At 56.3% G+C, this 27,126-nt stretch overlaps 1 protein-coding gene across 3 annotated transcripts in view; it reads left to right on the top strand.

Moving 5' to 3' along the window:
* The window catches only part of SEMA3F (semaphorin 3F), a 111,687-nt gene that overhangs the window by 5,268 nt on the left and 79,293 nt on the right, over window positions 1-27,126 (top strand). For all 3 annotated transcript variants that reach the window (XM_073352603.2, XM_073352604.2, XM_073352602.2), the window contains exon 2: window positions 3,178-3,329. In XM_073352603.2, the coding sequence (XP_073208704.1) occupies window positions 3,218-3,329 (112 nt within the window). In that variant the 5' untranslated portion in view covers window positions 3,178-3,217. The remainder of the gene's footprint in view (window positions 1-3,177; window positions 3,330-27,126) is intronic.

Here is a 27,126-nt window from a genome sequence, read left to right as displayed (position 1 = left end):
GGTGGGAAGGAGATGGCTGGATCTATCTCTGAGCCAGGAAGAATTAATAACCTGGTGCCTGCAGAGCACAGAGCTGTGAAACGAACCCGCTTTCCCTCCCCCTTGGCAAAGCAGATATATCCAGACACCAGCAGTGTCGCCACCTCCTGTGCATTTACGGCAAATGTCCTGGAATTTGGGGTCCATAAAGCCCCAGCGCCTGGATTCATGTGAGCATTTGAGAGCCTCCCTCTTAAATTGGGAAGAAGGAAGTTTCTGGCCCTGCTGGTTGCAGAGAAAAGTTGGAAAACATGACCTGCGGGTGACCGTAACAGCTCAGAAATCAGAAGGCAAAGGGGAAGAACCTCGTTTTCTTATTGGCTTAAATCTCATGAGATTTAAGCCAATATCTCCTGATTGGTTGGGGCCTGACTCCTGACTGAGCACGGGGTCTTGGCCAGACTGCAATGAGGAGCCTGCCAAGTGATCAGTCAGTTCCAAACTAGTCCTCTCAGGCCTACTGTGGATGCGCCAGCTGGAGGATTTGGGGGCGGGCCAATGCGCTCACTCTCGGGGCAGCTCTGATCCAACCCAACTCGTTCAGTGCCCACAGGCTGTTCCTTTTCGTTGTTGCTTATCCCAGATGAGACCAGATCCACCCTGCTTGTCCAGGGCACCTTGCCAAGCACCTCTCCCACCAGCTGACCCCGTTCAGCAGGGATCCATCCACAAGACGTTGGATCCAGCTGGTCCTTGAAGGGGCAGTGGGTCTCGGCCCAGTTGTGCCATTGTGCCCCCCCGGGGGTGAAGGGGAGATGAAGATGGTCATGTGACCCAGTCAGACCCCCTGGACTAGATGAGGGACTGGGCTGGCTACTGGGGAGATGGAGAGCAAGAGGGGAGAATGGGAAGAAGGCCGGGGGGCAGCTGCTGAGGAAAGGGCAAGAGGCAGCCCAAAGGGTTGAGGGTAGAGATGGAGGGGAGTCTGGCAAGACTCTGTGTTTTGCGTTTGGTTTTGGACTCACACCCTGGAAGAGGTGGGCTTAGCTGAAGGCCTGAGTCACTAAGGGGAAACTGAAGCAGCGATGTTTCAGGAGCTCCCCCTCCCCCTGGCATGAGGGGTGCTCTGGAGGCAGTGTCCCTGTTAGAGAGCCCCTCCCATCTCCTTCCAGACACTTGCTGAAGCAGGGAGGCCTAATGGGTAGGGCACTAGCATAGGACTTGGGAGACCTGGGTTCAAATCCCTGCACTGTGGCAGACTCCCTGTGTGACGATGGGTGAGTCACCTGGTCTCTCTGTACCTCGGTTCCCCACCTGCCCAATGGGGGTAACAGCTTGGTCCCTGAGGGGTGTGTGAGAAGAAATACACTACAGAAGGGGAAACTGAGGCAAAGCATGACCCACCCAGCAGGTGCATGGCAGAGCCAGGACTAGAGTTCTGATTGCCCAGCCTGTGCTCTGCTCACCGGACTGCACTGCCTCCTTTCTAGCAGATGGGTTGCCATGTTCAGGGGCCGTGAGTGAGGGTTGGGGTATGGCCCACGTTTGCAGGTCGAACTAGAAGGGGAAGACTGAGCACGGGCTGTGAGTACTGCACTGGGGAGGTCTCTGGTAGCAGGCAGCTCTCCTCGAGCACAGGTAGCCAGCGCTGGCAGGTGACGTTCGACCAATTCCCAGTGGCAGTAAGTGGCATTGCTGACAGTGAGGATAATTAGCCAGTGGACTGAGGAGTGTGGGGGAGTCTCCCTCATTGCTGGCTCAGCACAGGGCTAACGGGGGAGGAGCCCTGGTCGGTCACTAGGGTCCCATCTGGATTTAAAATGCTCTCCCTGCCGCATTAAGATAGATCAGCTTCAATTCCCGGCACACCCCCTGGGAGCTACGTCCCTTGTGAGCCTGGTGGTTCGTGCATGGCCCCCAGCTCTCCCCTTCGTGGTGTTGCCGGATCCCCACAGTGCCCAGCCAACCTGGCACATACAGATCTTTTTTTTTCTCCAAAGTGCCTTTTGTCTCTTTTTGTTCTGTAAATAATGAAGCCCAGATTTCCCCTCCGCTCCCTGGGTCCTGCGCTTCTTTGCTCGGTGGGGGGCGTGAAGGGGAGGGAACAGTCATGATCTGGGCCAGCAGCTGCCAGCTGGTGGGTCAGCCAGGTCCTTCCATGACTGCCGTGGGGTCGGGCCAGGAGGGGGCTGTTCAGTCCTGAACCAGCCGCTTGGATTACTGCCCCTCAGTCAAACCCCATTTGCTTTGGCAAATGAGGCCAGCCTGTGAGCTGGTTAATTACGGCAGTGCTGGGGACGCTGGCTTGCTTGGCAGAGTCCACTGTCCTGCAGGGACTGGGGACCCCTTCCTGAAAAGCGTCTGGTCATGGGGCGAGCGTTTGGACCTGCCCCATCACCCGCCTCCCCTTAGTTCCACGTTCAATGAGCGGCGGGTGAAGAGTTTGCAAACAAAAATAGTTTGCACCCCTCCCACCAGATGGCTAGGGACAGACTGGTCAGAGAAGAGCTGGGTTTGAAGGCCGCTTTTATAAACGGGGACCTGGCAAAATGACGGGAAAGATACGAAGGGAGCCAGCTGCCTGGGCTCCTCTGTATGGGCCAGACAGCAAGAGATGTGGAAAGGAATGACCAACCATCCTGTCTGGTCTGCTCAAGCCCTCATGGGGGGCTGCCCCACCTCCCCAAAAGCTGTCTCCCCAGATTCTAGCCCTTCCCCTGAACACTGGTGCAAGGGGAAGGGAAGCTGAGCTGTGGTTAACCCCTTGTTCACCAGGTAGTGCCCCCTTCGTCTAACAGGTCAGCCCAGATCAGTGCACCCTGGGAGCTGGGCAGGGGCTGGGGAATTACTCCAGTGGTGGCCCTAAGACTTGGGGCCCCATCTCCCCACTGCAGGGTCTGAGGAACAGTCAATAGGGCTTGTGCCGACCGTCAGACCCCTTATGGACTCCTAGACTGGCTCCCTTCCCCCCCACCCCCACCCCCAGTTCTCGTCCATCTTCTGATGCGAGGGGGACTATGTGGGAAGGAGCCTGGGAGGTATGTGTGAGCTGGGTGTGGCCCTGGCAGTGGTCTGGGGTCTGTCTGTGGATGGTGCTCCCCACAGGAGAGGCGGATGGGGTGAGAACCACGTCCCCTCAATGGGCGGGCTGCTCCGTTCTCCGCCCCCCAAGTAACGCTGCTTTCTCCTGCCCACTAGGCTTCCCAAGGACTCTGCCTGGACTTAGATCCACCCCACCATGCCCCTCCTTGGCGTCGTCCTCTGGGTCACCCTGCTGACGCTGGGCTGGCGGGTGGCCCACGCCAAGGACTACGTCTTTGCCACCCCGAGGGTGCAGCTCTCCCTCAAAGGTAAGACACTGTCTCCTTCCTTCTCGAGCCTAAAGCTGGGGGTCCTGTGTCTTGTGCTTTGGGGTCGCTGTAGCAGCTGGGTCCAGAGTCCATTCCAGGGGCATGGGAATCCAGGTCTGGTTCTTCCCCTCCCAGGGGCTACACCAGAGTCCATTCCAGGGGCTCAGCAATCCAGGTCTGGTCCTTCCCCCTCTTTAACCTCTGGGCCATTAGCACATCCATCAATCCCTTCTGTGTCCACCCTCTTTCTGAGCCAACATGTGCCCTTGGGGCACAGGAAAATCCTGGCCAGGAGCATTGGATCTTGCTGGAATGGATTCTAGTCAGTTCCTCTGGTGCCAATCAGATCCGCTTGGTGCTGTGGGCGGTGTGGGGGAATTGCATTGTGGCACAGGGAACTTTCCCACCATTCCTCAAGTCGAGCGTTGTGACTGTTGGACCAGACAGCAGGTGGAAATGCGGTGAGCCCAGGCTGGTCCTGGCACCTAGGACCTGGTGATGCCCAAGAGTGGGCTCCCTCGGAAAGGGGGAGGGGTGACACCGTTCTTCTGGCTAGTCCCCCCTCTGCCCATGCGGTGGGGCAAGGCTGTTGGACTCCTCCGTGCCAGGCGGCTAGGGTTTGGAGCACGCAGCTAGTGGCATCTGTGGGCCGCAGCTGAGATAGTCCTAGAGGGGAGCCCTGTGTCCAGTCCCACAGCACCCTGTGGAAGGGAGCACAGGCCTGGTTCCCAGCTGACGTAGTTGAAAGGTGAACTGGCAGGACGTGCCGGCTGCTGTCACAACACAGGGTGTGCAGTGAGCGCTTCTGCTCCCCTGCCCTTCCTTCCCATCCCTGCAACACAGAACGGCTTGGGCCTTGGGGGAGCCGGCAGGGTGGATTTATCTGCAAGCCCCAGCCAGGGCGAATGCAGAAAGCACGAGTGAAGGATCGGAGCTGGCAAAGGAGGGAGCAGGTGCAGAGCCCTGGAGCAGGGCTCGCTAGCCTGTTGGAAATTAAGCCACCTGCTGGTGTTGGTGCCTGTATGGGCTGGGACCTGCTCTCCCCCATCACCCCCGGGTCCATTTGTGGGATCTGCTCACTGGCTCTGCACTTGCTCAGATACCTGGACGCTGTCCAGATGTACATGGCCTTTTGCGATCGCCCCAGGGGTGTTGGACCCCAGGCCAGGAGGCCTGCTGCCAGGGTGGGGGTTGAGCTGGAAAGAGGAGGGATGTGAGTGGATGCAACAAGTTTCGGCAGGGTCAGGATTTGCACAAGCAATTTGTGATCATCGTGGGCGCCTCTGACCAGTCGCTGGGTGAACTCTGCATGGCGCCTGTGTCCTGGGTGTCTTTGTCACTTGCCAGCTGGGGAGAATCCGCAGGCTGGCAACATGGCCTAACGGGCAGGACGCCACACTGGAACTCATTGAGACCTGGCTTCTGTTCCCACCTCTGCAACCTTTGCCGAGTCCCTACCCGTTCTGTGCCTCAGTTTCCCCTCTTGCTCCTCAGCTCTTGAGACCGTGAGGTCTTCAGGGCAGAGTGTCTCTCACTGTGTTAGACAGGGCCTGGCCCAACAGGACTCCGACTTGGGTTGGTGCTGCTAGGTGCTACTGTAGACGATAGGATGCAACCCAGGGAGAGTCCCATGCCTCTTCAGCCCCTGCCTCTTCTCTCCTCTGGAGGGGTTTGCCCTTTGGGCTCTTCCCATCCTGGTACTGGAAGCCACTTAGGACTCAGCTGGGCCTGAGCAGAGTGGGTAGGTGCTGTGTGGACAAGAAGCAGGTGGATGGCTGGGGCGGGAGTCCTAGAGGGTTGTGGGAAGGCTTTGAGGGTTTGCAGCCTTCAACAGTTGTGCCATGGCGCTAGCCTGCATCCACACTAGAGGGAGCAGGAGGGACGGTCGCTGTACCCCGGTCATGCCAGCGCAGTCCTGGGATTGCCGCCACTCCGCCCGTGTGGGGTTTGTGCATGTGGACAGGGTTGGAGTTAATGGGAACACTCAAGTGATAACTCGCGTTCACTCGCTCGTGGAGGCCAGCCCACAGCCCCATTGCAAACGAGGTCCCGTAATGATGCCCGCATGCCCCTGCATGCCTGCTGGCTCAGCCAGGCCCTTCGCCACTTGGTACCACTGGGCAGGTGTGCAAATCTGTGCAAATGGCTGCGATCCGTACAGCCGTGGCTCCTCGTTGCCCCCACCCTGTGCTGCTAGGGCCAAGAGCTTTGTTTCTTGCCTGGGCCGTTAGCCAAGGAAGCAGGACACTGCATGCCCCCGTTTGTGGTACTGCTGTTGTGCTAGCATGGTGCAGACAGGGTAAGAGCCCCCCTCGCCAGGCCTGGGTGGCACCGGTGTCCCTGTTTTGCTGATTTTGGTGTCCAACGGGGCGTGTGCCGGCCCTCAGTGAATTTCATTTCACGCTGTATGTACCTGATCCTGCGTTGCCCCGCTGACTCTAGCGGTGTTCCTGCTGGCTTATGCTGGGGTACCCGAGTGCAGAGCCCAGCCCTTTATTTCTCAGGAAAACGTGAATGGAAACATTAATTCAGATGGTCTCAGGGTGGGGGTGGGGCGCTGTCAGGTGGGCTGGAAAGTGGGTCGACCACCGTCCCAGACCAGCCCCGTGTTGTCTGGGAGATGAGTGGCCATGGCGATGGGCTTAGCCTGGCCTCGAATAACATCTCTGCTAATGGTCTGGGAGTGACCCACACGCCCATCAAGGCGAGCTGGGAGGAGGCGAGGAGAATGAAACCACACAAAGGCGCTCGGCAGGGTTAGGCGCGCGGGCAGAAAATGGAGGCTGATTTCAAGGGGAGCGTGGCGGTGGGGCCGCCTGGGGAGCTGGGAAAGGAGCCGAGTCTTGGGACAGATCTAGCCAGCAAAATGAGAAGTTCAGCTCCACAGACTCTTTGCAAAAGGCCACTGTTCTCTGCCGTGCGTAAACCGCGGGGGAGGAGTTATTTCACACGGTACTTGTGGGTATAACTTGGAGGACGCTCAGGGGAGCTGGGCTGGGGACAGTCCAGCCCTTGGGACTTCGAGTGTGTTTTGTGCACAGGCTGGGAAGTGGACTCAGCTACTAAGGTTTTTGCAGGCCTGTGGTTCTGTGATACACTGCAACAGGGCTGCATCGCAATGTGCGGTGTTCCCAGCTGGTCTGGGCTCCAGCATGGAGTGAGAGCCAAGTCGGAGTAAAATTCAGGCTTTAGTCCTTCCTTCCACCTACGCTGCCCACTCCCGACAAGCCCTCACTGAATGGAGAGGCCTCGCTGCCCCGCTAGGTAATCACCCAACAGCGCCCCCTATTGGGAAGCTGGCCATCACAACACCCAGGTGTCTGTGCTGAGCGAAGGATGCAACGTTGCAGGATTGAGAAATGGGAGGTGGGGGAAATTGCAGCCACCTGCTTCTCACTTCGGAGACTAGACCAGGCAGCATGTAACCGCACGGGGCATGCCGGGGGCAGCAGCTCTAGCACAGTCCGGACAAGCATTGTTAAGCGTGGTGTGCGGCGGGAGTGTCCACACGCAGTCCCTTCCATGGGAGCTGGGCGTTGCTTGTACGTCTCTGGTATAACGGCCAGATCGGGCAGTTGTCAGGTGGGATTCCCTTGACTTAGGAGCCCAAATCCTGTCACCTGAGGGATTTAGGAGCACAGGTCTTATTGACTTTCACTTTCCTCTGGAAATCCCACCGGTTTGGGACTCAGGGTGGTGTTTCCAATTTTCACTCCTCTACTTGCCTCTGCTGCCCCCATCAGCCGCTCCGCCTCCAGGCGGTACCCGCTGGGGATGCGCTGGCTGACAGCTGCGCACCTGCCTCTGCAGCCATTGGAGAGCTGTTAATGAGGGGCACTGAGGGAATTGCTGCTTCCTTTTATCCCCTCCCCGAAAGCCACCCACCCTAGGTGCTGGTGGGCACAGATGTGATGGGCAAGGAGGGTGCAGTTTACACGTCGTTGAACTGGAGTAATTTTTGGAGCGTCTTTTTGCCTTACTCCGAATGAGCAGGTCACCTGCCCCCTGTCCATTAGGGGTTCTCTCTGCCCTGCTGCTGCGCTCTTTCAGTGTCTCCAGTCAATGAGAATTAACCTCTCGCCTTCCTTAAGAGCCAGCTGGGATGCTGGAGCTGTAAACTGAGCTGGCTTTAATCGGCTTTTACGAGTCGATAATTTCTCTGTGTGTCTCTCTGCACCGAGGCTGCAGGGCGAGTTGGGGAGGGCAGCTGCAGGGAGACCTGCTAAGCAGCGCAGGCCCTCATAGCCAGCTCTGTGCATGAAAACAACTCCAGGGCTGGGGGAAAGGTGAGGGATTCACTGGGCCAGCTCTCTCCTCCCCCTTGGCCCAAATCCCACCGCGGATTAGCCGGCAGGAACAGGCCCTACCTCCACAGGCAGGAAAGGAAAGCAAGTGAGCAAAGATAAGCCCTGTCGGGGTCGTGCAGATGGCGCAGGCCCAGCAGGCAGTGAAATGGGAGCCTGGACTGCGCCTCTGCCGAGCTGTCAGGGCTAATGGCATGCCAGCTTTGTGGGACAGGGATCCAGCCCTGCTTTTATGTCACCAATGGAATGAGTTTGGCGGTTTCAGCCACGGGCCCATTAGGGGGAACTGGTCATGCGATGAAAGCCGTTGTCCAATATGGCACAAGTTGTTGGGTTTTGTTCAAGAGAAAATTATTGGAATTGGGGCAGCACTGCAGGTCAGGAGCGAGGGGCACCAGCAGAGCTGTGGGGGGAGCCCAGGACTGGGATAGCAGGAACTGTGGGTTGGGACTGAGGGGCACTGGCAGAGCTGTGGGGGGGAGCCCAGGACTGGGATAGCAGAGGCTGTGGGACGGGAGTGAGGGGCACTGGCAGAGTTGTGGGAGGAGCCCAGGGCTGGGCTAGTGGGGAGCTGCAGGTCAGGAGTGAGGGGCACCGGCAGAGATCTGTATGTGGGGAGCCCAGGGCTGGGCTAATGGGGGAGTGTTAAAGGTTCAGGAAGATGCCCAGAGCTGGGGGTGGGGGACTCAGTTCTGTGGGGTGGCTGCAGGTGGGAACTGAAGGGCACCTGTCAAAGGGGTGTCTGGGTATTCAGCAGGACTGCAGGTGCCAGGAATGCCAGGAGCCTCAGACAGCTGGACTGGCCAAGCCCTGCGGGGGTCCCAGATCTGGCTACTGACTCTGTGCCCAGCCAGCCAGGTCCATCCCTTGTGCTGCCCAGTCTGGCAGGGCAGAACAGTGCTCTCCAAGGCCAGGGGGTGTCCAACTGGGAGAGCAGCGGAGGGTGGGTGGGAGCTAAGCTGTGATGGGAGGGGGCTGGTGGATCAGGTTTGGGAGGCTTGGTCACCCCACAATGACCTGGAGAAAGGGGCTTGCTTGGGGTGGGGTGGAGCAGGGGCCATGGCAGCACCCGGTGGCTCGGACGGTAGCAGAAAGAAAAGCATTTTGCCCCCAGAGCAGATAAGGGGAGGTCAGGAAGAGAGGTGAGGATGGTCACCTGCTGGGCCTCTCCCACGGGCCTGCAGTTTGATTCCATGTTTAAAATCCCCAGGCCCAGCTCCCCACCCGGCTGCAGACTACGGTGGCAGCCAGTTACCCTGTTGGGATCTGCCTGTAGAAGGAGGCTGATAGACAGCCCAGGGCAGCTGGCACCTGGTTTTCATCCCTAGATTCCACAGCTGGAAGGGACCACTGGGATCTGACCCCCTGTCTATCCAGTCTTGCTTTAAAAATGGGCAGAGACAGTGTGAATTTGTTGAGATTCAACTTGCCGACATTGGGTTGTGTTAGACCTTCCTCTGCTAGTCTGAATAGCCCATTGTTAAATACTTGTTCTCCACATAGATACTTATAGGCTGTGATCAGGTCACCCCTTAACCTTCTTTTTGTTACACTAAATAGATTGAGTCTCTCACTATCAGGCAGGATTTCTAATCCTTTCATCATCCTCGCAGCTCTTCTCTGGATACACTCCTATTTATCAACGTCCTTCTTGAACTGTGGGCACCAGAACTGGATGCTGGATTCCAGCAGCAGCTGCACCAGTGCCAAATACAGATGTAAAATCACCTCTCTGCTCCTACTAGGGATTCCCCTGTTTATACACCCCAGGATCGCATTAGCTCTTTTGACCACAGCACCACACTGGGAGCTCACGTTCAGCTGATTATCCACCACAACCCCCCAAACATCTTTCAGAGTTGCTGCGTCCCAGGGCAGAGCCCGCAGCCTGTAGGTACAGCCTGCGTTCTTTGTTCCTCAAGGTTTACATATCCATTCAGTTTGTTTGGAGAATCTCCTGTGACCAGGCAATTATCATCTATGTCCTCTTAGTCCAGCCAGTTAATCTGGGACAGCCTCCTTTTACCTTTCGTATTACCTGGCATTACAGGGCCAAGATCCCGTCTCACGTGTGCGTGCCCCTGGTATAAACCAGGACTGAAAGCCATTGAAATCCAGGGACCCACTCAGGTGTATGCAAGGTTCAGGCCCACGGAGGCAGAATCTCCTTTACTCCGGTGTCGATCCAGAGCAGCTGTCTGATGCATTATGCACACACAGGAGGTGGGACTGCCTGGAGAGACCATGCGGATGAGTGTGTTGTCGGGTCTGGATGGATGGATGCTCTCCTGTGCAGGAGGCAGACAGAGAGCCAGGAAACTCTGGGTCTGAGCCGACCCCTTTGGCAGGTGGAGACTCACAGGAGAGATTCCCACCGAAGGGGGGAGAGACCACAGGCTTGTGACCTGCACAAAGGGACCAGTGACGCTGGGGGTGGCGGAGGTCCCCAGGGCGAGGCTGCCAAAGCCACAGCTCTGGAGTTGCCCGTGCACCAAATGGCTGGTGCTGTGCCAGACGCCCAGAGGGAGGCACTGGCCCTGCTGTGCCGCAACAGCCAAGGGAAAGCCGAGGGTCTGGATCCAGGCGAGGGTTTGGCTGAAACCCTGGTGATGGGAATTGCTGCCTCGGCTCTAGCTTCAGGGGCTCCCCACTGAGCTCTCTCATTGGACACGTGCACTCTCAGTCTGGCTGCAGCGAGTCCTGCTCTTACTCGGGAGGGTGCCAGTCAGGCCCCAGTGCTGGCCAAGGGGCGGCTGTCACCCCTGCGCTGAGACCTACTGGCCCACACTCTAGAGTCAAGGTGCAGTTTTGCTTTCCACGACTGCTCAGTTTTGCTCCTAAATTCCCCAAGGAGTCTCTCAGCCGGGCATGTTTGGCTTGTAGCCAGTGGGCTTTGTTCACAGCAAACTCGGGGTGATCCGTGCGAGCCCCTTTAGAGATGTGGGATATAGAAGAACAGGTGACGTGGCCTGAATTGAACTTGGCTCTGAGCTGCCTGACTTTGCATTGCTAGGATCTTCTCTGCAATGTCCTTGGCAGGATTTCACCCCTGGGGTCTCTGATGGGGACTTTCAGCCTGATCTCCAGCTTGACAACAGTTTTTGCTGGGTCACTGAAGTGCCTGGGCCGGAGTGTGCTTCACCCCTTTGCTTCAGAGCAGTTAGTTACTTCCAGTGTACCTGAGACCAGAACCAGACCCATTGTGATCCTTACCCTCCCAAGCCTTCCCATCAGCGCTGGGGGGCGCCTCCATCTCATCTCGGGCCTGCTTTGGGGCAGCACAGGCGGTGGCGTGGGCCAGCTGCCCAGGTCCTACCTAGGCTCTCAGGTGGGGCTGTGCCAGGCAGCTGGCCGATGCTGTCTGTGCCACTGTTAAAGCGCCGGCTCCGAGCAAAGCGTAGACAGCCCGTGTGTGTGGACGTGGCCCAGGTGGGGGGGATGAGCAGCGATGGAAAACAGCCCTGATCCAGAATGCTGCTGTTGGAGGAAAAGGGCTAGGCCACGGGGAGGGTCAGTCATAGAACTTTCAGTCATAGAATATCAGGGTTTGAAGGGACCTCAGGAGGTCATCTAGTCCAACCCCGCAGGACCAATCCCCAATTTTTGCCCCAGATACCTAAGTGGCCCCCCTCCAGGATTGAACTTACAACTCTGGGTTTAGCAGGCAAATGCTTAAGCCACTGAGCTATTCCTCCTCTGTGCCTCCTGCTGTGCTGACAGGAAGGCTAGGTTCTGATGGGAACCCCCCAGGGGCAAGGCCAATTGCCCAGCCTCCTCTGTGTTGGGCAAAACCAGGGCGGATATTTTTAATCAGCTTCTTGTTACCCAGATTCCATTTCCCAGCCTGCTGTTGTCCCTTCTCTCCCACCACCATGCGCGGGAGGCTGGCTTAGGGCCCCAGGAGCATTTGCAGGCCGCTCCATGCACTCTCCTCGCTCCTTGAAACTGGGGCTTTCCCAGTAGTTACGGGGAGTTAGGAGGTGACTCCCACTGAGTTTCATTCCCTTAGGTCCCTGGGGAATCCCAGCCTGAGATCTGTGCATCTCACCTGTTGACTGAACTTAGCAGCAGCCCCCAGGGCTACTGTCAGATAAAAGGAAACACTTGTTTTTACACAGCATGTCGTTAGCCCTTGGAACTCCTTGCCACAGGAAGTGGTTGAGGCCATGCTTGAAAGAGGGGCTGGCCATTGATATGGATCACAAGACTGTCTCGAGTTAGAATAGTTACTGCTGACAAGTTCTGGCAGGGGCCTTGAACCTCCAGCTGCGGGACTAAAGCTGATCGCTTGCCGTTAGAGAGCTCACGGGGGGAGGTTATCTCACATCTGCTACTTCTGACACCACCTTTGGCAGCATGCCGCAGCCAGAGATGGGGTCTGGGCTGGATGGAGCTTGGTTCTGATCCAGCCTGGCAGTGCCCGTATTCTTACGAGGCCATGGGGCTCCGTGGCACCTGCTGCTGGAATCCGGGTGAATTCTCTGGTCTGGGTTATGCAGACCAGCCATCAGAATGGCTCTGTCTGGCCTTACGATCCAGGAATCTCTCTCCTCTCTGAACCTCCCTCTTTCCTGTACTGCACTTGCTCCCCCGCCGACCAGGCTCACAGTGGCTGCATTGCAAGCGGCTCTGGAGGAATTCTGCCCATCCGTACTGCATGACCTCATGGGAGGCACGGGGGCCAGCAGGGAGCTGGGCCCAGCAATATCTAAGCCACAGAGATAAGTGCTGGTAAGAATCAATTGTCGTCTTAGTGGAAACCAGCCGCTACGCTAAGTGGGAATTCGTTTACTTCCCAGTGAGAGAGACAAGGTGGGGGAGGTGATAGCTTTCACTGGGCCGACTTCCGTTGGCAGAAGGGACAAGTTCTGAGCCATACAGAGCTCTGCCTCCAGTCCGGGACAGCACTGCAGCTAAATGCCAGGTGGAACCGATTAGGAAGCGTAAGGAGTTGACACATGTTGCAAGGAAGTGGGCAGTCACAGCACACAGGAGGGATAGGGGGTATGTCATAGTGACGCATAGAACCAGCATTGTAACTGAGGCCTGGTCTGTGCTACAAAGCAAAGGCGACCCCTCCTGGTAGCGTAGGGTGCAGTGGTGCCACTGAGTCCAGGATTTCAGTGTCTTGCTGAGGGAGGAACAGGAGCCCCTTTTTGGAAGGGGCTGGGCCAGTTTCCCGAAGGAGCGGGGCTGAGAGCCGGGGCTGGAGTGATGGCTTTGGGAGAAGTGTTCGACCGGGGCTGAGGGGGCAGTTTTGTCATTTTTTGGGGCCAGCTCATTTGGCAGCATGGGGATGGGCCGCTTTCACCCTGCTGCTGGTGGGGTATTGGGTGCCCTGGATGGGGTCCATCGCCTGTTGTGATAAGTGTGGGTAGAGCTTCCAGGGTCAATTGTGCCCCCCTCTGGCCCGGTGCTTACGCTGAGCCCTAGTGGTATTGTAGGGCCACCAGGGCAGAGCAGCGATGGGCAGTGGGCATTGGACTGTTGGCCTCAAGGCCTGCAGCTCTGGTTTGGCCCCGCAGCTAGCAGAGGGCTGGCTTTGGATGAAGGACAGTTCTGTGGTGGGCTTAGCTTGGCTCCTCATGCAGAGCGGTCTGTACCCCCATCCCTCCTCCCTTGCTGGCAGGATGGCCTGGCCAGGGAGACCATATACCTCTTGCGTCCGTCACGCCGTGGCAGCCTACCTGGCCTTGGGTGTTTGTAGAGACTCCTGGCCCCAGGCCTGTGTACGTAGCACCCTGGACCGTGAGGAGAACAAAGGTGATAAACGTCTCCATGGATTGCAAGGCCCAAAGGGACCTTTGTGACCCTCTGGGAGCCACGTGAGTAGCCGCGGGGCAGGATGCGACGTCTCGGCTGTGCCTCCATTAGGGGAATTCCCCCTTGGCTGGACCCTGGGCTCCTGGGGACCCTTTATGCCACTGGCTCTGGTACTTTGACCTGACATAAAGTAGCTAGAGTGGGGGTGAGGATCCCACCCTGGGTTTCTGTTCTCAGCTCTGCTACTGGCCAAGTCACGTCCTGTGCCTCAGTTTCCCCTCCCAGCACTTGTCTGTGTGATCGATTTTGTTTGGAAGCTCTTCAGGGCCAGAGCGGCTCTTGCTGTGTGACTGTACAGCACCTAGTGCTGTGGGGCTGTGATCTCCGTGAACCACCTGCCAGGGACACCTTTGCCTGCTTTACACACAACACGTTGACCTAGCCATTAGCAGAATGGAGCTGCGTCAAGGAGCAGGGAATTTGGGACTGTGTGTGGAAGGAGATTCCTTAAGCCACAGCTGGAGCTACATTGCTAGGGATTGCCTGGGGACTGCATAGTCAAATAAACATGGCAGGGCCTGGGAAATCTCGGGGGCGGGGATCGCTGGCCAAGGTCTGGAGAGAGACCGGAGCGTCAAGGCCTGCTGACTTAGAGTATCTAGTCACACCTGGGGAGCTGCACGCCGCTGCAGGGCGTTGGAGAACAGCAGCCCGCGCACCCAGAACACAGTGAGCCGTGGCCTGCTCTCAGCCACAGCCATGACCCTCCTGCAGTCAAAGGAACCTCAAGGACTGCTTCAGTGTTTTTAAATGCCTGTACCGTTACAGGGGCTGGACAGCTGGCTCTTGTTCCACGGAGGACGGACTCCAGGACCGGCTAGGAATTGTGACTGGTTTTACGCTGTTTGTGTGCATAAGAATGCAGCTCCCCCAGGTCCTTGCTGATGGACGGCATCCAGGCCTGGTCTCCCTCCCATGTGACTCCTCAACACTCAAGGGATTTCCCGTGGCCATGTCCAGTTCTGGGCTGGGAACAAAGAACTGTCGGCCTACAGGGACATTTGCTCCAGAAGCACCTGAGAACAGGTTGCTGAGGAAAAGCCCTGTACAGCTTACCAGGGCTCCTTTCTGAACATGCCTGTAAGACATAACAGCAAATGACCTTATCTTGAAATCAGAGGTGAATTTGAGCGCTGGAGAAAAGATCAACAGCCCTGGAGACTAAGACCTGTCCAGCACAGGCTGTGCCAACCAATGTCCTTTAATCCTAACCTCGAGGGACCCCTGCTAGAGTTCAGGGGATGATACTCCAAGGGTCTGTCCTGCCACCCGCCCCAGGGGTTGGGCCAGGGGTGCAGCCTGCTCACCTGGCCTGTAACGAGCCCAGCCAGCCACTCATCACTGACCTGGCTTGGATTGAAATTGGTGATCTGGAGCTGAAAGACTCTGTAATCTTGTTGCCAGTCTGCTAAATGCCTGACTAAAGTCAAGATATAGTAAGTCCCCTCTCCTCCCTTTGTCTACTAAGCCTGTTATCCTATCAATGTAATAAATAAAGTTAGTTTGGCTTAGTTTGTTTCTGAGTAACTCCTGTTGCTTACCACTCATGGCTTGCATTGCTCTATGTGCTTGCTTCCAAAGGGACAACTTTGATCACTACCTCAGCCCTTCCTAAAGCAGTCGACTTCCTTTGAGGGTTCTTGTTTCTCCTCTTGTCTTCCCCTCGCTGCTGTCTTTAACTCTTTCCATTCCTTTGGATCAGCTGTGCCCAGGAGTTCTCTAAAACTATCCCTGATGCTTTAAACTATTGTAGAGGATGCAAGAAGGAAAGTCCCAGAATGGAAGCTGGCTTGAAAGTGTTCAGGTTCGCCCTGCATTCAGCGTATCTGTAGCCATGTCGGTCCCAGGATATTAGAGGCAGGTTAACCAAGTATTCTCGTAAGTGTTGACTAATGGGGGCCATTGGAACTCCCTGCTCCCGGAAATGCCTGTTGTGAACGCCATTCATCGTACCAACCTGCTTCTCTTTAAATCCACTGCATCTTTGCAAGGGCTGGCTGCATGTCATGGCAAAAGTCTGAATTTTAGCTTAAAAAAGAATCCTGGCACACAACAGCTGATATTACTAAGTTTGTTTTCCATTGGAACTAGCTGTCACGCACAGTGTAAAAGCACTGCACCACAATCCTCATGCTGCCGACTAGATCTACAAATCTTCTAAAACATTTGCTGGTGTGTCTTGTTTGGATAAAGCATGTTCTACGTTCTGAAATTATACGCTTGAAAAACCAAAGTTTCTCTTCCAAACCCCACTAGGTTGGACATGGACAGAGCCAGATGTGTAAACCAGTTCGTGGAGTGTTGCTCAGTCGCACGCTGACTGGGATGACAGACGAATTTTTTTTTTTTTTTTAAATATGGGTTTTACCCCAAAATGATGTGGACAAACAGGCTTACTCGTAACTCCTCACCAGGGCCTGATCCTGATACCCTTTCTCCAGTGAACTTGCTTCATCAATGAGACTTCTCACAGACTAATCAAAGTATGGAAATGTACCACAATCTTTTCCTAATACGTTTATGGGTTGTTTCTTTGGACTTTTAGGCACGTTGCATGGCTGATCAGTTAGGTCACATGCACGTTTCCTCTCCCTAATTGGACAAGGGGAACCGTTTTAAAGGGAGACCGTTTTAATAGACTCAAGTTGCAGTGGGGGAGGTTTAGGTTGGATATTAGGAAAAACTTTTTCACTAGGAGGGTGGTGAAACACTGGAATGCGTTACCTAGGGAGGTGGTAGAATCTCCTTCCTTAGAAGTTTTTAAGGTCAGGCTTGACAAAGCCCTGGCTGGGATGATTTAGTTGGGGACTGGTCCTGCTTTGAGCAGGGGGTTGGACTAGATGACCTCCTGAGGTCCCTTCCAACCCTGATATTCTATGATTCTATAGAGAAATAGGCTATAGCATGCTTTGGGGATGAATTAGCGCTTGGGCCTAACATTGTGCAGCTTGCTGGAGGGGTAGCTGGATTCACAAAGGCCAGGGGGTGTGCCTAAATCCTGGGGAGACTAACAAGCAGTGGCGAGCTGGAGCCGGTTCGCACTGGTTCGCGCGAACTGGTTGTTAAATTTTGAAGCAGTTTTAGAACTGGTTGTTAACCCTCTTCCCTGCAGGGGGTGCTGAGGCTTTGATGGGCTCCTGCTGGGAAGTGATGTAATTCCTTCTCCAGCCGCCGGGGGCGCTGCACTGCAGGAGCCATGTGGGCTGCCGCCTGGCCCTGGGCCTGAGCCCTGTTGCTGCTGCTGCTCCCCTGGCCCTGGGGCTCCCGCTGCTGCCTGGTGGTCCCCGGCTGTTCTGTCAGGCCTGGGCTGCGTCCTGCTGCTTGGGCTACTCCGAGCCACTCTCCCCGTGAGCACCCACTACCCTGCCCGCAGCCAGCCCCTGCCTCCAGCCACCCTCTGCCCTGCCTCCAGCCACCCGTCTCCAGCCACCCCCGCACCCCCTGCCTCCAGCCAGCCCCTGCCGCATCCCCTGCCCTGCCTGCAGCCAGCCCCGCACCCTCCTGTCTCCAGACAGCCCCGCACCCCATGCCCTGCCCACAGCCAGCCCTGCACCCTTTGCCTCCAGCTAGCCCTGCCCCATGCCCTGTCTGCAGCTGGCCCCGCGTTCCCTGGTGCCCTGCAGTTCCCAGGGCAGTAACCCTGCACACCTGCTTCAATGAGGGGGGCAGGGAGCAGCTGGGACCCACATATGTGCACACCCTAGGGTGACCAGACAGCAAGTGTGAAAAATCTGGATGGGGGTAGGGGGGGTAATAGGAGCCTATATAAGAAAAAGACCCCAAAATCGGGACTGTCCCTATAAAATCGGGACATCTGGTCACCCTAGCACAACCCCAGGGAGGGGCGGGGACCCATACATGGGAAACGGAGCTCATTTCTAGTTCAGGCCCATCTTTTTTAAAAAAGAACTTTAGCCCGGGTTAACATACATCCGTATTTTCCCGGACAGGTCAGGCTTTTTGGTTCTTAAATCGCCGTCCGGGAAAAAAAATTCCTCCCGGGAAAAGTATGGTAACCCTGTTGGTACAAAAAATACATACTGGGGCACATCCCTTAAATCAGAACTTTTTATAGGGAACTGGTGGTTAAGATTTTGGCAGCTCATCACTGCTAACAAGTAAACCTGGCCTCCAGAGTTAGCCCTTTTATTCACCACAGTAAAGCCCCAGTCGTTTTACTGTTTGGGCCTTGTTTCTTCTAGAGCCCATCAATCGATACAGTCTGAATGGGTGTCTAGGGTTGAGGAGTGGTTCCTCCGGGTGCACATGTTTCTCCGTCTCTTGCGCTCTTTAAATCAAGCATGGGTCTTTCTAAAAGCTCCGTGCCAGCTCGGCCACCCGTTACGGGGCTCGACACACGAATCGCTAGGGGTGCAAGGTCAGACTTGATGATCCCAATGGGCCCTTCTGGGCTTGGAACCTGTGGGTGGAATCTGGCCCTGGGAGAAGGTGATGGGAGTTTTGCTGCGGGGGCCAGGATTTTGACTCACATAGCTTTGAAAAATGAATATTCGTGGCAGCAGCCTTTCAAAACCAAACCAAATTGGGCAGTGAAGTAGCTTGTAAATGTTTAATCAGAGCGTATCTGTTCAAATAAGTAACCACAAGGGCGGCCTGTGGCCAAAGTCCATTAGTGCTACTTCAGCAACGCTGGCTGACGGCATGGTCTGCGCGGCTGACTCCTAGCCAGTTTGTTCGGTTTGGCCATGAGGGCAGGCACTCAGACCTCTGTTAGTCCTGGCGATGTGAGTCTAGGTGCCATTTGTGCATGCACTGCAGATGTTAACCTGCGGAACGCCCTGCTGTAGGATAGCTGTTGAGGGAAATAGCTTGGGGGGGTCGGGGGAGGATTTGAGATTTATATGCGTTAGCAGTTGCAGTGCCTGGCGCTGTTAGGAGCAGGAGGGTGGGTCTCTTCCAGGCCTGCAGGTTCTGTGTCCTGCACAGAGCTATGCAATTCTCTGAGGAGAAGCTGCGCTATCCCACCTCTGGAAACGCCACTTGAGGCCTCACCCTCATCATGGAGGGCTGTCCCCTTACCATCCCCTCTGTTCCCCCTTGCCTCTTGAGTGCTTCCCCGACATACCAGCTGCTCTGCCCCACCAGCAGGAGTGTTCTTGGGAACTGCAGCTAGAGGCCAGCTGGAGTCTAGGGACGGGCCCGGCGGCGAAATGCTCCCGCCAGCCCCAGCTCCACGGATGAGAAGTGGTGGGCTGCATGGCCACGGTGGGGAAAATTCCTCCTGCTGCCATGGCTGTTCTCTGCATTTACAGCAGTGCCGGGGGAGCAGAATTTGGCCCTTGAGCGGCTGAGGTGCCAACCCACTGGCCAGTGGAGTACAGAGTTAAATAACAAGTAGCCCAGGCCTTGCCTCCTAGGATCCCAGCCAAATCCCACGGCAGGACCAGCTTTCTCCTGTCATAGGATATCAGGGTTGGAAGGAACCTCAGGAGGTCATCTAGTCCAACCCCCTGCTCAAAGCAGGACCTATCCCCAATTTTTAGCCCAGATCCCTAAATGGCCCCCTCAAGCATTGAACTCACAACCCTGGGTTTAGACCATTGAGCTATCCCTCCCCCCCGTCCCGATGGCTGAAGGGCTGTGAGGATGCTGCCACTCTCTGAGCACCTGGCCCCTTCCCTGCGAGAGGGGAGAGGCAAACCTGGGGCGGGGAGGGGGCTGGGTCACTGGGAACCAGTGGAAAATGCTCCCTGTGAAGGAGTGATTTATTGATCTCAATTAGCCGTGGAGAGTTTGTTTCCGTTAGGCAGGATAATGGGGTTGAGCCTGGGGGTGGGGTGCTCTGCCCAAGCTACTGTGTGTTGCTACCGGGGCTCAGCTGGCTTCAAGAAGAGCACCCCCCGCACACACACACACACACCCTGTGAAAACTCACCCGGGTTCCCAAAGTGCTTTCCAAGCAGCGAGATCCAGACGCCTCATGCGGGAGCAGAGGGCCCCGCGAGCGCTGCTCCCCTGGCCTTGTTATTCCTCATGCCCTCCTCTTTTACTCTCCGTGCCTGTCTTCCTTCCTTCCTTTCCCTCCAGCAACCTGAGTGCCTTCCTTGCTTGGACAGTGGGCAGCTACCCTTCTTCTCCAGCCGCAGGGTGGATGGCTTCTCGGCTTGCTGTTGGCGGTGGGGGGGCAGACTGGCGCCCCACAGCTGTGTCTAACCCCTTCCGAGATGGCTGCTCCCAAGGCCTCTGCCTCCTGCCCCCATGAGGCTGGAGGGGCCCTGGCCCCAGCCTCGCTGCTTCTGGAATGTCACCGTCATTCACAGACACATGGTCTTCCAGGTGCTATGTGCCAGTCCCACAAGGGGCTTTACAGTTGAGGTCTCCCCCAGTATTCGGTAGGAAGGGGAGCGTCACGGGACCTGCTTGTGGGGCCCTGTATTTTCATTCTGGGTAGCTGAGGCAGTCGAGAGCGCCCCCTCCTGGCAGCTCTGCTCTTTCCCCTCCCTGCCCGTCTCCAGTCCTGATTCCCCCCTGGAGGCACTGTGCGAGTTTTGAGGCAGGTGTTAGGTGATCATGCAGGGCAGAGCAGCCCTCTGGGAGGCCGGAGCCACTCGCAATCAAAGCAAGCGGGCACCAGTAGCACAAATGCTCAGCAGAGCCACAAAGAAGCCAGTCGTTTCATCTCCAAGGCATCGTCAGCGTTCCTCCGTTCCCTCCCACCTGTGAAGTGGTTAAATAGGAAAAACGCTTGGCTCAGGGCCATGGAGCCGCTCGCATTACATGTAATTAGCTTAATTACATCATAAATAACCCATCAAGGGGGAGCGACGCTCAAACAAATCAGCAGTGCCACGGTTAGAATGCAGTCCGCGCTGCTTTCTGATCAGTTCAATGGCAACAAACCATTTCAGGGCACGAGGGGACGACACCATGGCAGTGGCCTCCACCTCGCCAGCAGCCCAGCAAACTCCTGGAGCCACTGTCCGACCTGGGGAGCTCCGATGTCAAGGATCCAAAGGGATTTAGGTGCCTACAGCAACTGCTAGGCACCTGTGAAGCGCCTAACCAGGGTAGGCACCTAACTCCAAGTGGAGTCAGTGAGAATTAGGCACTTTTTGGAAATCCTGCAGGCTGTGTATCTGTGTCTTTAGGCCCCTAAATACCTTTGTCAGTCTGGCCCTGGGCCCCAGTGGAAGGCTGGAGGCTTGGGCTCTGTTCCTGAGCTGCTGGGTGATGTGCCTCAGTTTCTGCAGATGTACAATAGAGAAAACTCTTGTTACCCTCATACCTTTGGGCACACAGCACATTACAAGAGGGTAAGGCCCAGACCCACAATGTAATTATCAATGTTCCTAACTTCCATTGTGTCTAACTCTTTATTATTAGGCATGCCCCTAGCTCAGTGACATGACCCCCTTTAAAAGCAGCTCAGACAGTGTGATGACAATTTTCTGAACTGTGCCCCAGAGGCGTGGCCGGGTGCTGCTGGGCCGCTGGGCTCCCCTGCCGTCACGCACACACAGCAGCTGAAAATGGCTCAGGGCAGTGTGGAGAGGGCTGCAGTGGGTTTGCTGGGGCCCCTTCCCCTCCCACGAGCTGAGGCCAGCGCCCCTGGGGTAAAGCAAACACAGAGTGTGAGTGTGATCAGAGGCTCAGACAAACTGGCCATCCTCAAGCAGTTGGGAACCATTTGGAGCTGTGTAAAGAAACCCAGCCACACACCCTCAGCGTCGCTGGCCCAAACAGTCCCTAACTCCAGGGCTGGGCCCCCCCGACTTGGCACGCCATAAAAGGGAGTATGGGTGGGATTGTTGTTCTCCTCCTAGGGGTGCTGGCACCTTTCCAGCTTTGCGATGCAGCCCCAAGAGCTAGATATGGTGGTGGTTAAATTGAAGCTGCAGGTCTGTCATCACCTGCCTCCCAGAGCTGTGGCTTGAATAGTGTAAGATGCGGAGTCCAGTTGCGGTTGGTTGCAGCCTCATGTGCCCATTGCCCAGCAAGCTGTGCTGCTGATCTGACGCTCTGGCTCGTGGCAAAGCATTGAGTCAGCAGGAAAAGATGACGGGCTCTGAAGCAGGGCAGGGGGGCCTCCCCGGAAAGGCCACGCCCGGATGCATTCCAGGCCCGCCTCTCCCACCTTACTGCCTTGGTTCAGCACCGCAGAGTCAGCATGGGGCAGGCTGGCTGTCAGCTACCCAGTCAGCCCTGAAAGCTCCATGCCCCCTGTGACAGGGATGGGGGAAGGGGGCGGGGGAAATGGACCTTTTATCCCAGGGGGCCCACAGGGGGCGGCATGTTTACTGAGAGGGGTTGGATGTTCAGCCATGTGTGAATTCCCTCTGCACCTGTGTTTGTGCCCCACGTCCCAGGAGAACCCCACGCTGGCTCTGCTTCCCGTGGATTGGCCTTCCTGTGGCCGCTCGCCTCATCCAGCGAGAGGCAGGATGGGCACATGACTAAGTCACAAGGGCTGGGTTCTGATGCTACACTGCCTCGGTTATGTCCCCTCCCTGGGCCTCAGTTTCCCCATTTGTTGAATGCTGACTGCACAGCAGGGAACCTGCATCCTGTGAGGCTCCAGGTCTGGCAGCAGGTGGCTGAGGGATGATGCCTGTAAATAACTAAGCCCAGGGATGGCTGCACGGCCGTGTTAGCCCCAGGTTACGGGTCTGGTGTCCAGCTGGCAGGCTGTCCTGGGATGTATTTAATGGGTGAGCCGAGTGTTTCCCAGCTGTAGGGGTTGGACTGGAGCAGGGCAGGGGAAGGTTGCTGCATGGCTGAGCAGCGTGTCTCTTTCCCAGAGCTGGCAGCTGTGGGTGTGGCTTTCCTTGCAGCACCAAGGGGCAGGAGATGTTAGCAGAGGGCCTGTGTTGCCGTGTTATGGACTGTGGGTCAGAGAGCATGTGCCCCCCACTGTGCTGAGTAGTGGGGCTGTGGCTGGGCACAGGTGGTAAGCCTGGTTCCAGCAATGGTGCTATGCTTGCAGCAGCTGGGAGCCCTGTGTCTCTGGTGCCCTCTAGGGATGAGCAGGCCATTCCCTCTCTCAGGGGCTCCCTACAGGTTCTTGCCATTGTCCCACTCTGTGCAAAGGGTTCAGAGTGCACTTCCTCCTCCCCTCGAGCCCCACAGCTTCCCAGCTGGAGGGGGCATCATGGCTGCGAAGGAGCCCTGGGGGCTTAAACCAGGCCTCAAAATCCACCGCAGGAGCCTTGTCTCTGAGCATCCTGAGTCTGGGCATGGAGGGGGAGTTAATGTGTGTCTGGCTACAGCTTCTACCCCATACCCAGTGCCGTCCCTGGGACTATGGGTGGCTGGGAGGACAGTATGTGATTCTGTTCATGTCTGGGGGCACTGCAATACCAGTGTCACATCCCATAGGGGTGCTATTACGTGGGGCAGGAGTGACAGCTGTAATCTTGGCTGACGCTCTGGGGAATTGAATCAGGGCTAAGAGCCTGAGCTGCTACCATTTGAGCTACAGAGCCAACTTCCCTCCCTTGCCCAGGGTTGTAACACTCCTAACCTCTGTGGCTCGGGCCCTGAGGGGGCCCATCCTGCCCTGGCCAGCGGCGTGCACACACGCTCCGCACCCTGCTGTTGTGCAGAGGGGTACAGATTGGAGCCCATGCTGTGTGCCCACATGCAGGCTAGGAGCCGGAGGCTTTTCTGAGAAGCCAGCTGGGGCCAGGGGGATGGACGGCTGTGTGGGAACAGGGAGCAGACGCTGGCAGCAGGAACTGGGCTTTGCAGCCCGGGCCTTCAGCTGTCCTGTTCCTGCTTCCAAACCCTCCCCAGCTCAGCTGGGTGCCCTCCCCGCCCATCTCCCAGGCTGCCGGAGAGCCAGCCGGGTTCATTAGAAAGCACCCGTTCAGCTGAAATCTCAGCTTGGTTTGCTGCAGGGACGGATGGTCCCCGTGTTTGTTTCCCAGCTGTGCATCTGAGCGATTATTAGGCAGATCCCGTCTCTGAGGGGAGGAGGTGGGGCAGGCCTGGGGAGTCCCTCGTTCCAAGCAGGATTTCAACCCCCTTTCAGTGATCTCTGAGAGCTGGGTGTTCCCTGCTGGTGCCCACCCACCCCCTATCAGGGCTGCCTGGTGCCCGTCCCCCACCCCCATGCCCTCCCTTCTCCAGGGACGTTTTCTGTGGGAGCCATGTGCCATGCCTCTGGCTGCCCACAACCACTGAGTGAGAGCCAGGGGCCTGGGGAGGGTTAATATATGGAGCTCCCTGCCCTTGGGGCCAGTTCCACCCACGCCCAGCTCCCATTAAGAGCACCGAGTTCTGCCCCGGGCTACGAACCGGAGCTGAATCAAACCTGCCATGCAGGAAATGGGCCTGTGCAATTCCCAGTGCAGGTGCAGACAAGCTCGCCTGAGTGAGACAGCCCTAGGTTAGCGCTAATGCCGGGGCCAGAACCTCTCTGCTGCGGACGTAACCTCCCTGCCAAGCCGCAGCCAAGATCTCCCAGGCTACGGCCTCCCCTCCAAGGACACGGTTACCAATGAATGCCCTGCACTCTAGGAATCCGGCCCAATGCAGACCCGAGGCTTGATTCTTAGATACACCTCGGCCCCTCTGGGTGTAAATGACACTGCCTGAGTGGTGCCTGAGACTCACATGGCATCCTGGCCCAGACCCTGCACCGCCCAGCTCGGGATATTTTGCCATCAACCTTTGCAGAGGCAGGATCAGACCTTTCTGTGAGCGCTTTCCCACTCTGTCTGTGCAGGCTTGTGCTCTTCCCTGCTTTCCCCTTCTCTTTCCTCTCCTCCCCTCTGTCTGGCTCCTTTCCCATCCCTCGCTCCTTGCCTGCCTCCTAGCTCTTTTCTTCACTCCTTTGTCTCTTTCCCCCACCCATCTCCTCTCACCTCCACACATTGCTCTGCTCCCTTCGCTTGGAAGCAGATTGCTCTTTGCCTTTTCCCAGCTGTGACTTCCCCTTTCTCACTCTGCCTTCCTTGTGTGTGGGTGCACACGAGTGTGTGTGTGGTTGTGGGCCTGTGAATGTGTGTGCACGTATGCATGTGTCTGCATACGTGCGTGTGCGTGTGTGTGTGTGCACGCGAATCCTGCTGAGAGACACATGCAAGGTGTGAATGATCCCTGCGTACCAGCAGTCATGATGGTGTGTGCCTTATAGCTAGGGAAATACGGTATCGTCTACTCTGTTGGCATTTAAATTAAATTCAGTCACCCAGATTAAAATAAAGCAAAGCCCCCTCCCGAAAGGCAGCACCGTCCCTGCAGCCGGGAACACTGGGAAGTGGTTATTGAATATAAACATGCCGTGTAATTTACATGTTAATTACGTTGAATGCACTACAAGGCCGTAATTAGAAACTAATTGGGTGAGAGCGCATGTAATTGGTTTTGCAGGCGCAGCGGATGGGTTAATGGTGCACCTGGGGAAAGAGCTGCCTCGCACCCCAACCGGAATTAACCCTTGATGCCCGCCATGCCAGCTCCCAGTAGGGGCCCTGTGTAGGTTCCAAGGGAGGCGGGCAGCCGGCGGAAAAGCCTCATGGGGGAGTGGGAGCGGGTAGATCTGCCCTGGGCAGTCAGTGATTCTGGGTTCCCTGGGAGCATGGTTCTTTGTCCACAAACCAATCCTGGCCTCTGCCATCATATCTATAAACAGACCCTGGAAACACACTCCAGCCTGTGGGGCATTCGCCTGCTGGGTCGGTAGCGTTTCTCTCTTCCTGTTTGGTGATTGGTCACTATTATCCCGATCCTGGATTCGATGCTTGAAAGTTTGAAAATGGGAGAGTATCCAGTGGCACCCTTCCAGTGTGAATTTTTGGGATCCCTCACATTCACAAAACCTTTGGAGTCATTAGGCAGGCTGGTGGCTAACCAAGCACTGGAATACGCAAGATCAAGGAACCACACAGCCCGTGGCTAACGGTGAAGCAAAACCACCTTGGCTATCCACGAAACCACATGCCAATTGCTTTCTTGCACGTCTGGCCTGCCTCGGGGCTGGGTTCTTCTCTCTCCACCTGGACGGGGTTTTTGTATGTAATTAGAGACCCAGATCCTCAGTAGAGGGCATCCTCCTGATTTATACCAGCTGAGGATCTGGCCTCCAATGCGAGTAAGATGCTTGGGAGGTATTAAAAAGGGGGGCAGGGATAGAAAATAACACAGAACATGCTATTGATAGGGCCAGAAGATTGAGGCTCAAGGACTTGGAGCAGTTGTGAGTGGGCCATGCAAACTCCAGGAAATGCCTGTTTTCAGGTGGAAAATGACCATCTGCGCATAGGCGTCCACTTTCTGACCATCCTACCCACCGTGGCATCATCTCAAACACGGCTGGAAAGTGAGGGGCAGGGGGGGAATCCAGTCTGGGTCAGCTGTCCGCAGGAAGGAAACTGGCTTGATTGGAATGCACCAGAGAACGACAGTGGAGATGGCTGTGGGTATGAAGAAGCTTCTCTCTGCCAAAAACTGGCAAGAACTGCTTTGCCCAGCCAGGAGAAGGCTTAGACAGGACAGGACTGAGGGTGGAGTGAAAACTGATGGGCAAGTTCTTTCTTTGCTGCCCCACAGTGGGGAGTGGCTGGATGAAGTGACGAGGCTGGAAATGTAGAACAAATCCAGGGGAATTCTGCTTGATGGAACATCTCATCAGCCGGCACGATTCACTGCCGGGAGGGCGCATTGAGTCCCGGGGGCTGGGAGATTGATTCTTTAAAGGTCTGGATAATTTTACGATCACCAGCATCATTTGTAGCTGTTCAAGAGATGATGACTCGGGTAATTAAAGCTAATGCCTGAGGGTGGAAAATGTTCTCCTGGATTTCCCCACTGCCCATGTTCAGCATGGCACACAAGCTGCATCCTGGGCAGGGTGAGGTGGGTACCAGGTATTGGCTCCTACCAGGCTCTGGATTGGCTAGACCAGGGGTCTGATCTAGTGTATGAGGCAGGATACCTGACAAAGGGTCTGCTGCAGGGGAAGGACACGAGCTTGGATGGGTCACTGCATTGTCTGGTGGAACTGGAGGCAGGATCGTGGATTAGATGGGCCAATGGTCTGATCCAGTCAGGGGACTTCTGTGTCCACATGCCATGGGATGTTGGTTTGGTGGGATGGGAGAGAATGGATCTTGTACCAAGGAGGAAGAAATTGCTGAGGCTGGAAGGCTGTGATCTGTGGCTGCAACAAAACCAGGCTGGAACGCCCTTCACAGCACAGCCAAAGAAGCAAAGCAGTGTGGCCAATGCCAAGAGTTCAAAACCCCTGAGCCAGCCCCCTCTCCCCCACCCTGCACAAAAAAATCCTGAGATTATCTTTAAAATCCTGAGATTGTTTTAAAAAACAATGTTGGGGGGTTCTTATTTCTTGCTGGTTTCTGAGAATTAGGGGCTCATGTTTTCATGCCGCAACCAGAAGGGCTAGAAACTTCCTGGGGTTTTTTGCCCCTGAAAGTGGTCATTCCCCCATAATGATGGGACTCCAGGAGCTGGAGCCTTCTCAGCCCCAGATATTGCGAGAGGGGAAAGAAAATCCCAACACTGCTTGACATTTGGGATGTCCTGTTGTTTGAGTGGGGGAAGCGGGGCTTTAATAGCAAGCACCCCAACACGGAGGCCCCCTACATCAGAGGCCACTCTCACAAGTTGGGGTGGCACTGTTCACTGCTTGACCTCTGGGAGGGTGTCTGCCCAGCAGCTTGACAGCACCCATTGTCCCCCATACGCTC

Source organism: Lepidochelys kempii, chromosome 7 (genome assembly GCF_965140285.1).
Source record: "Lepidochelys kempii isolate rLepKem1 chromosome 7, rLepKem1.hap1, whole genome shotgun sequence".
NCBI lineage: Eukaryota > Metazoa > Chordata > Testudines > Cheloniidae > Lepidochelys > Lepidochelys kempii.
This window is presented reverse-complemented; position numbering and strand designations above follow the sequence as displayed.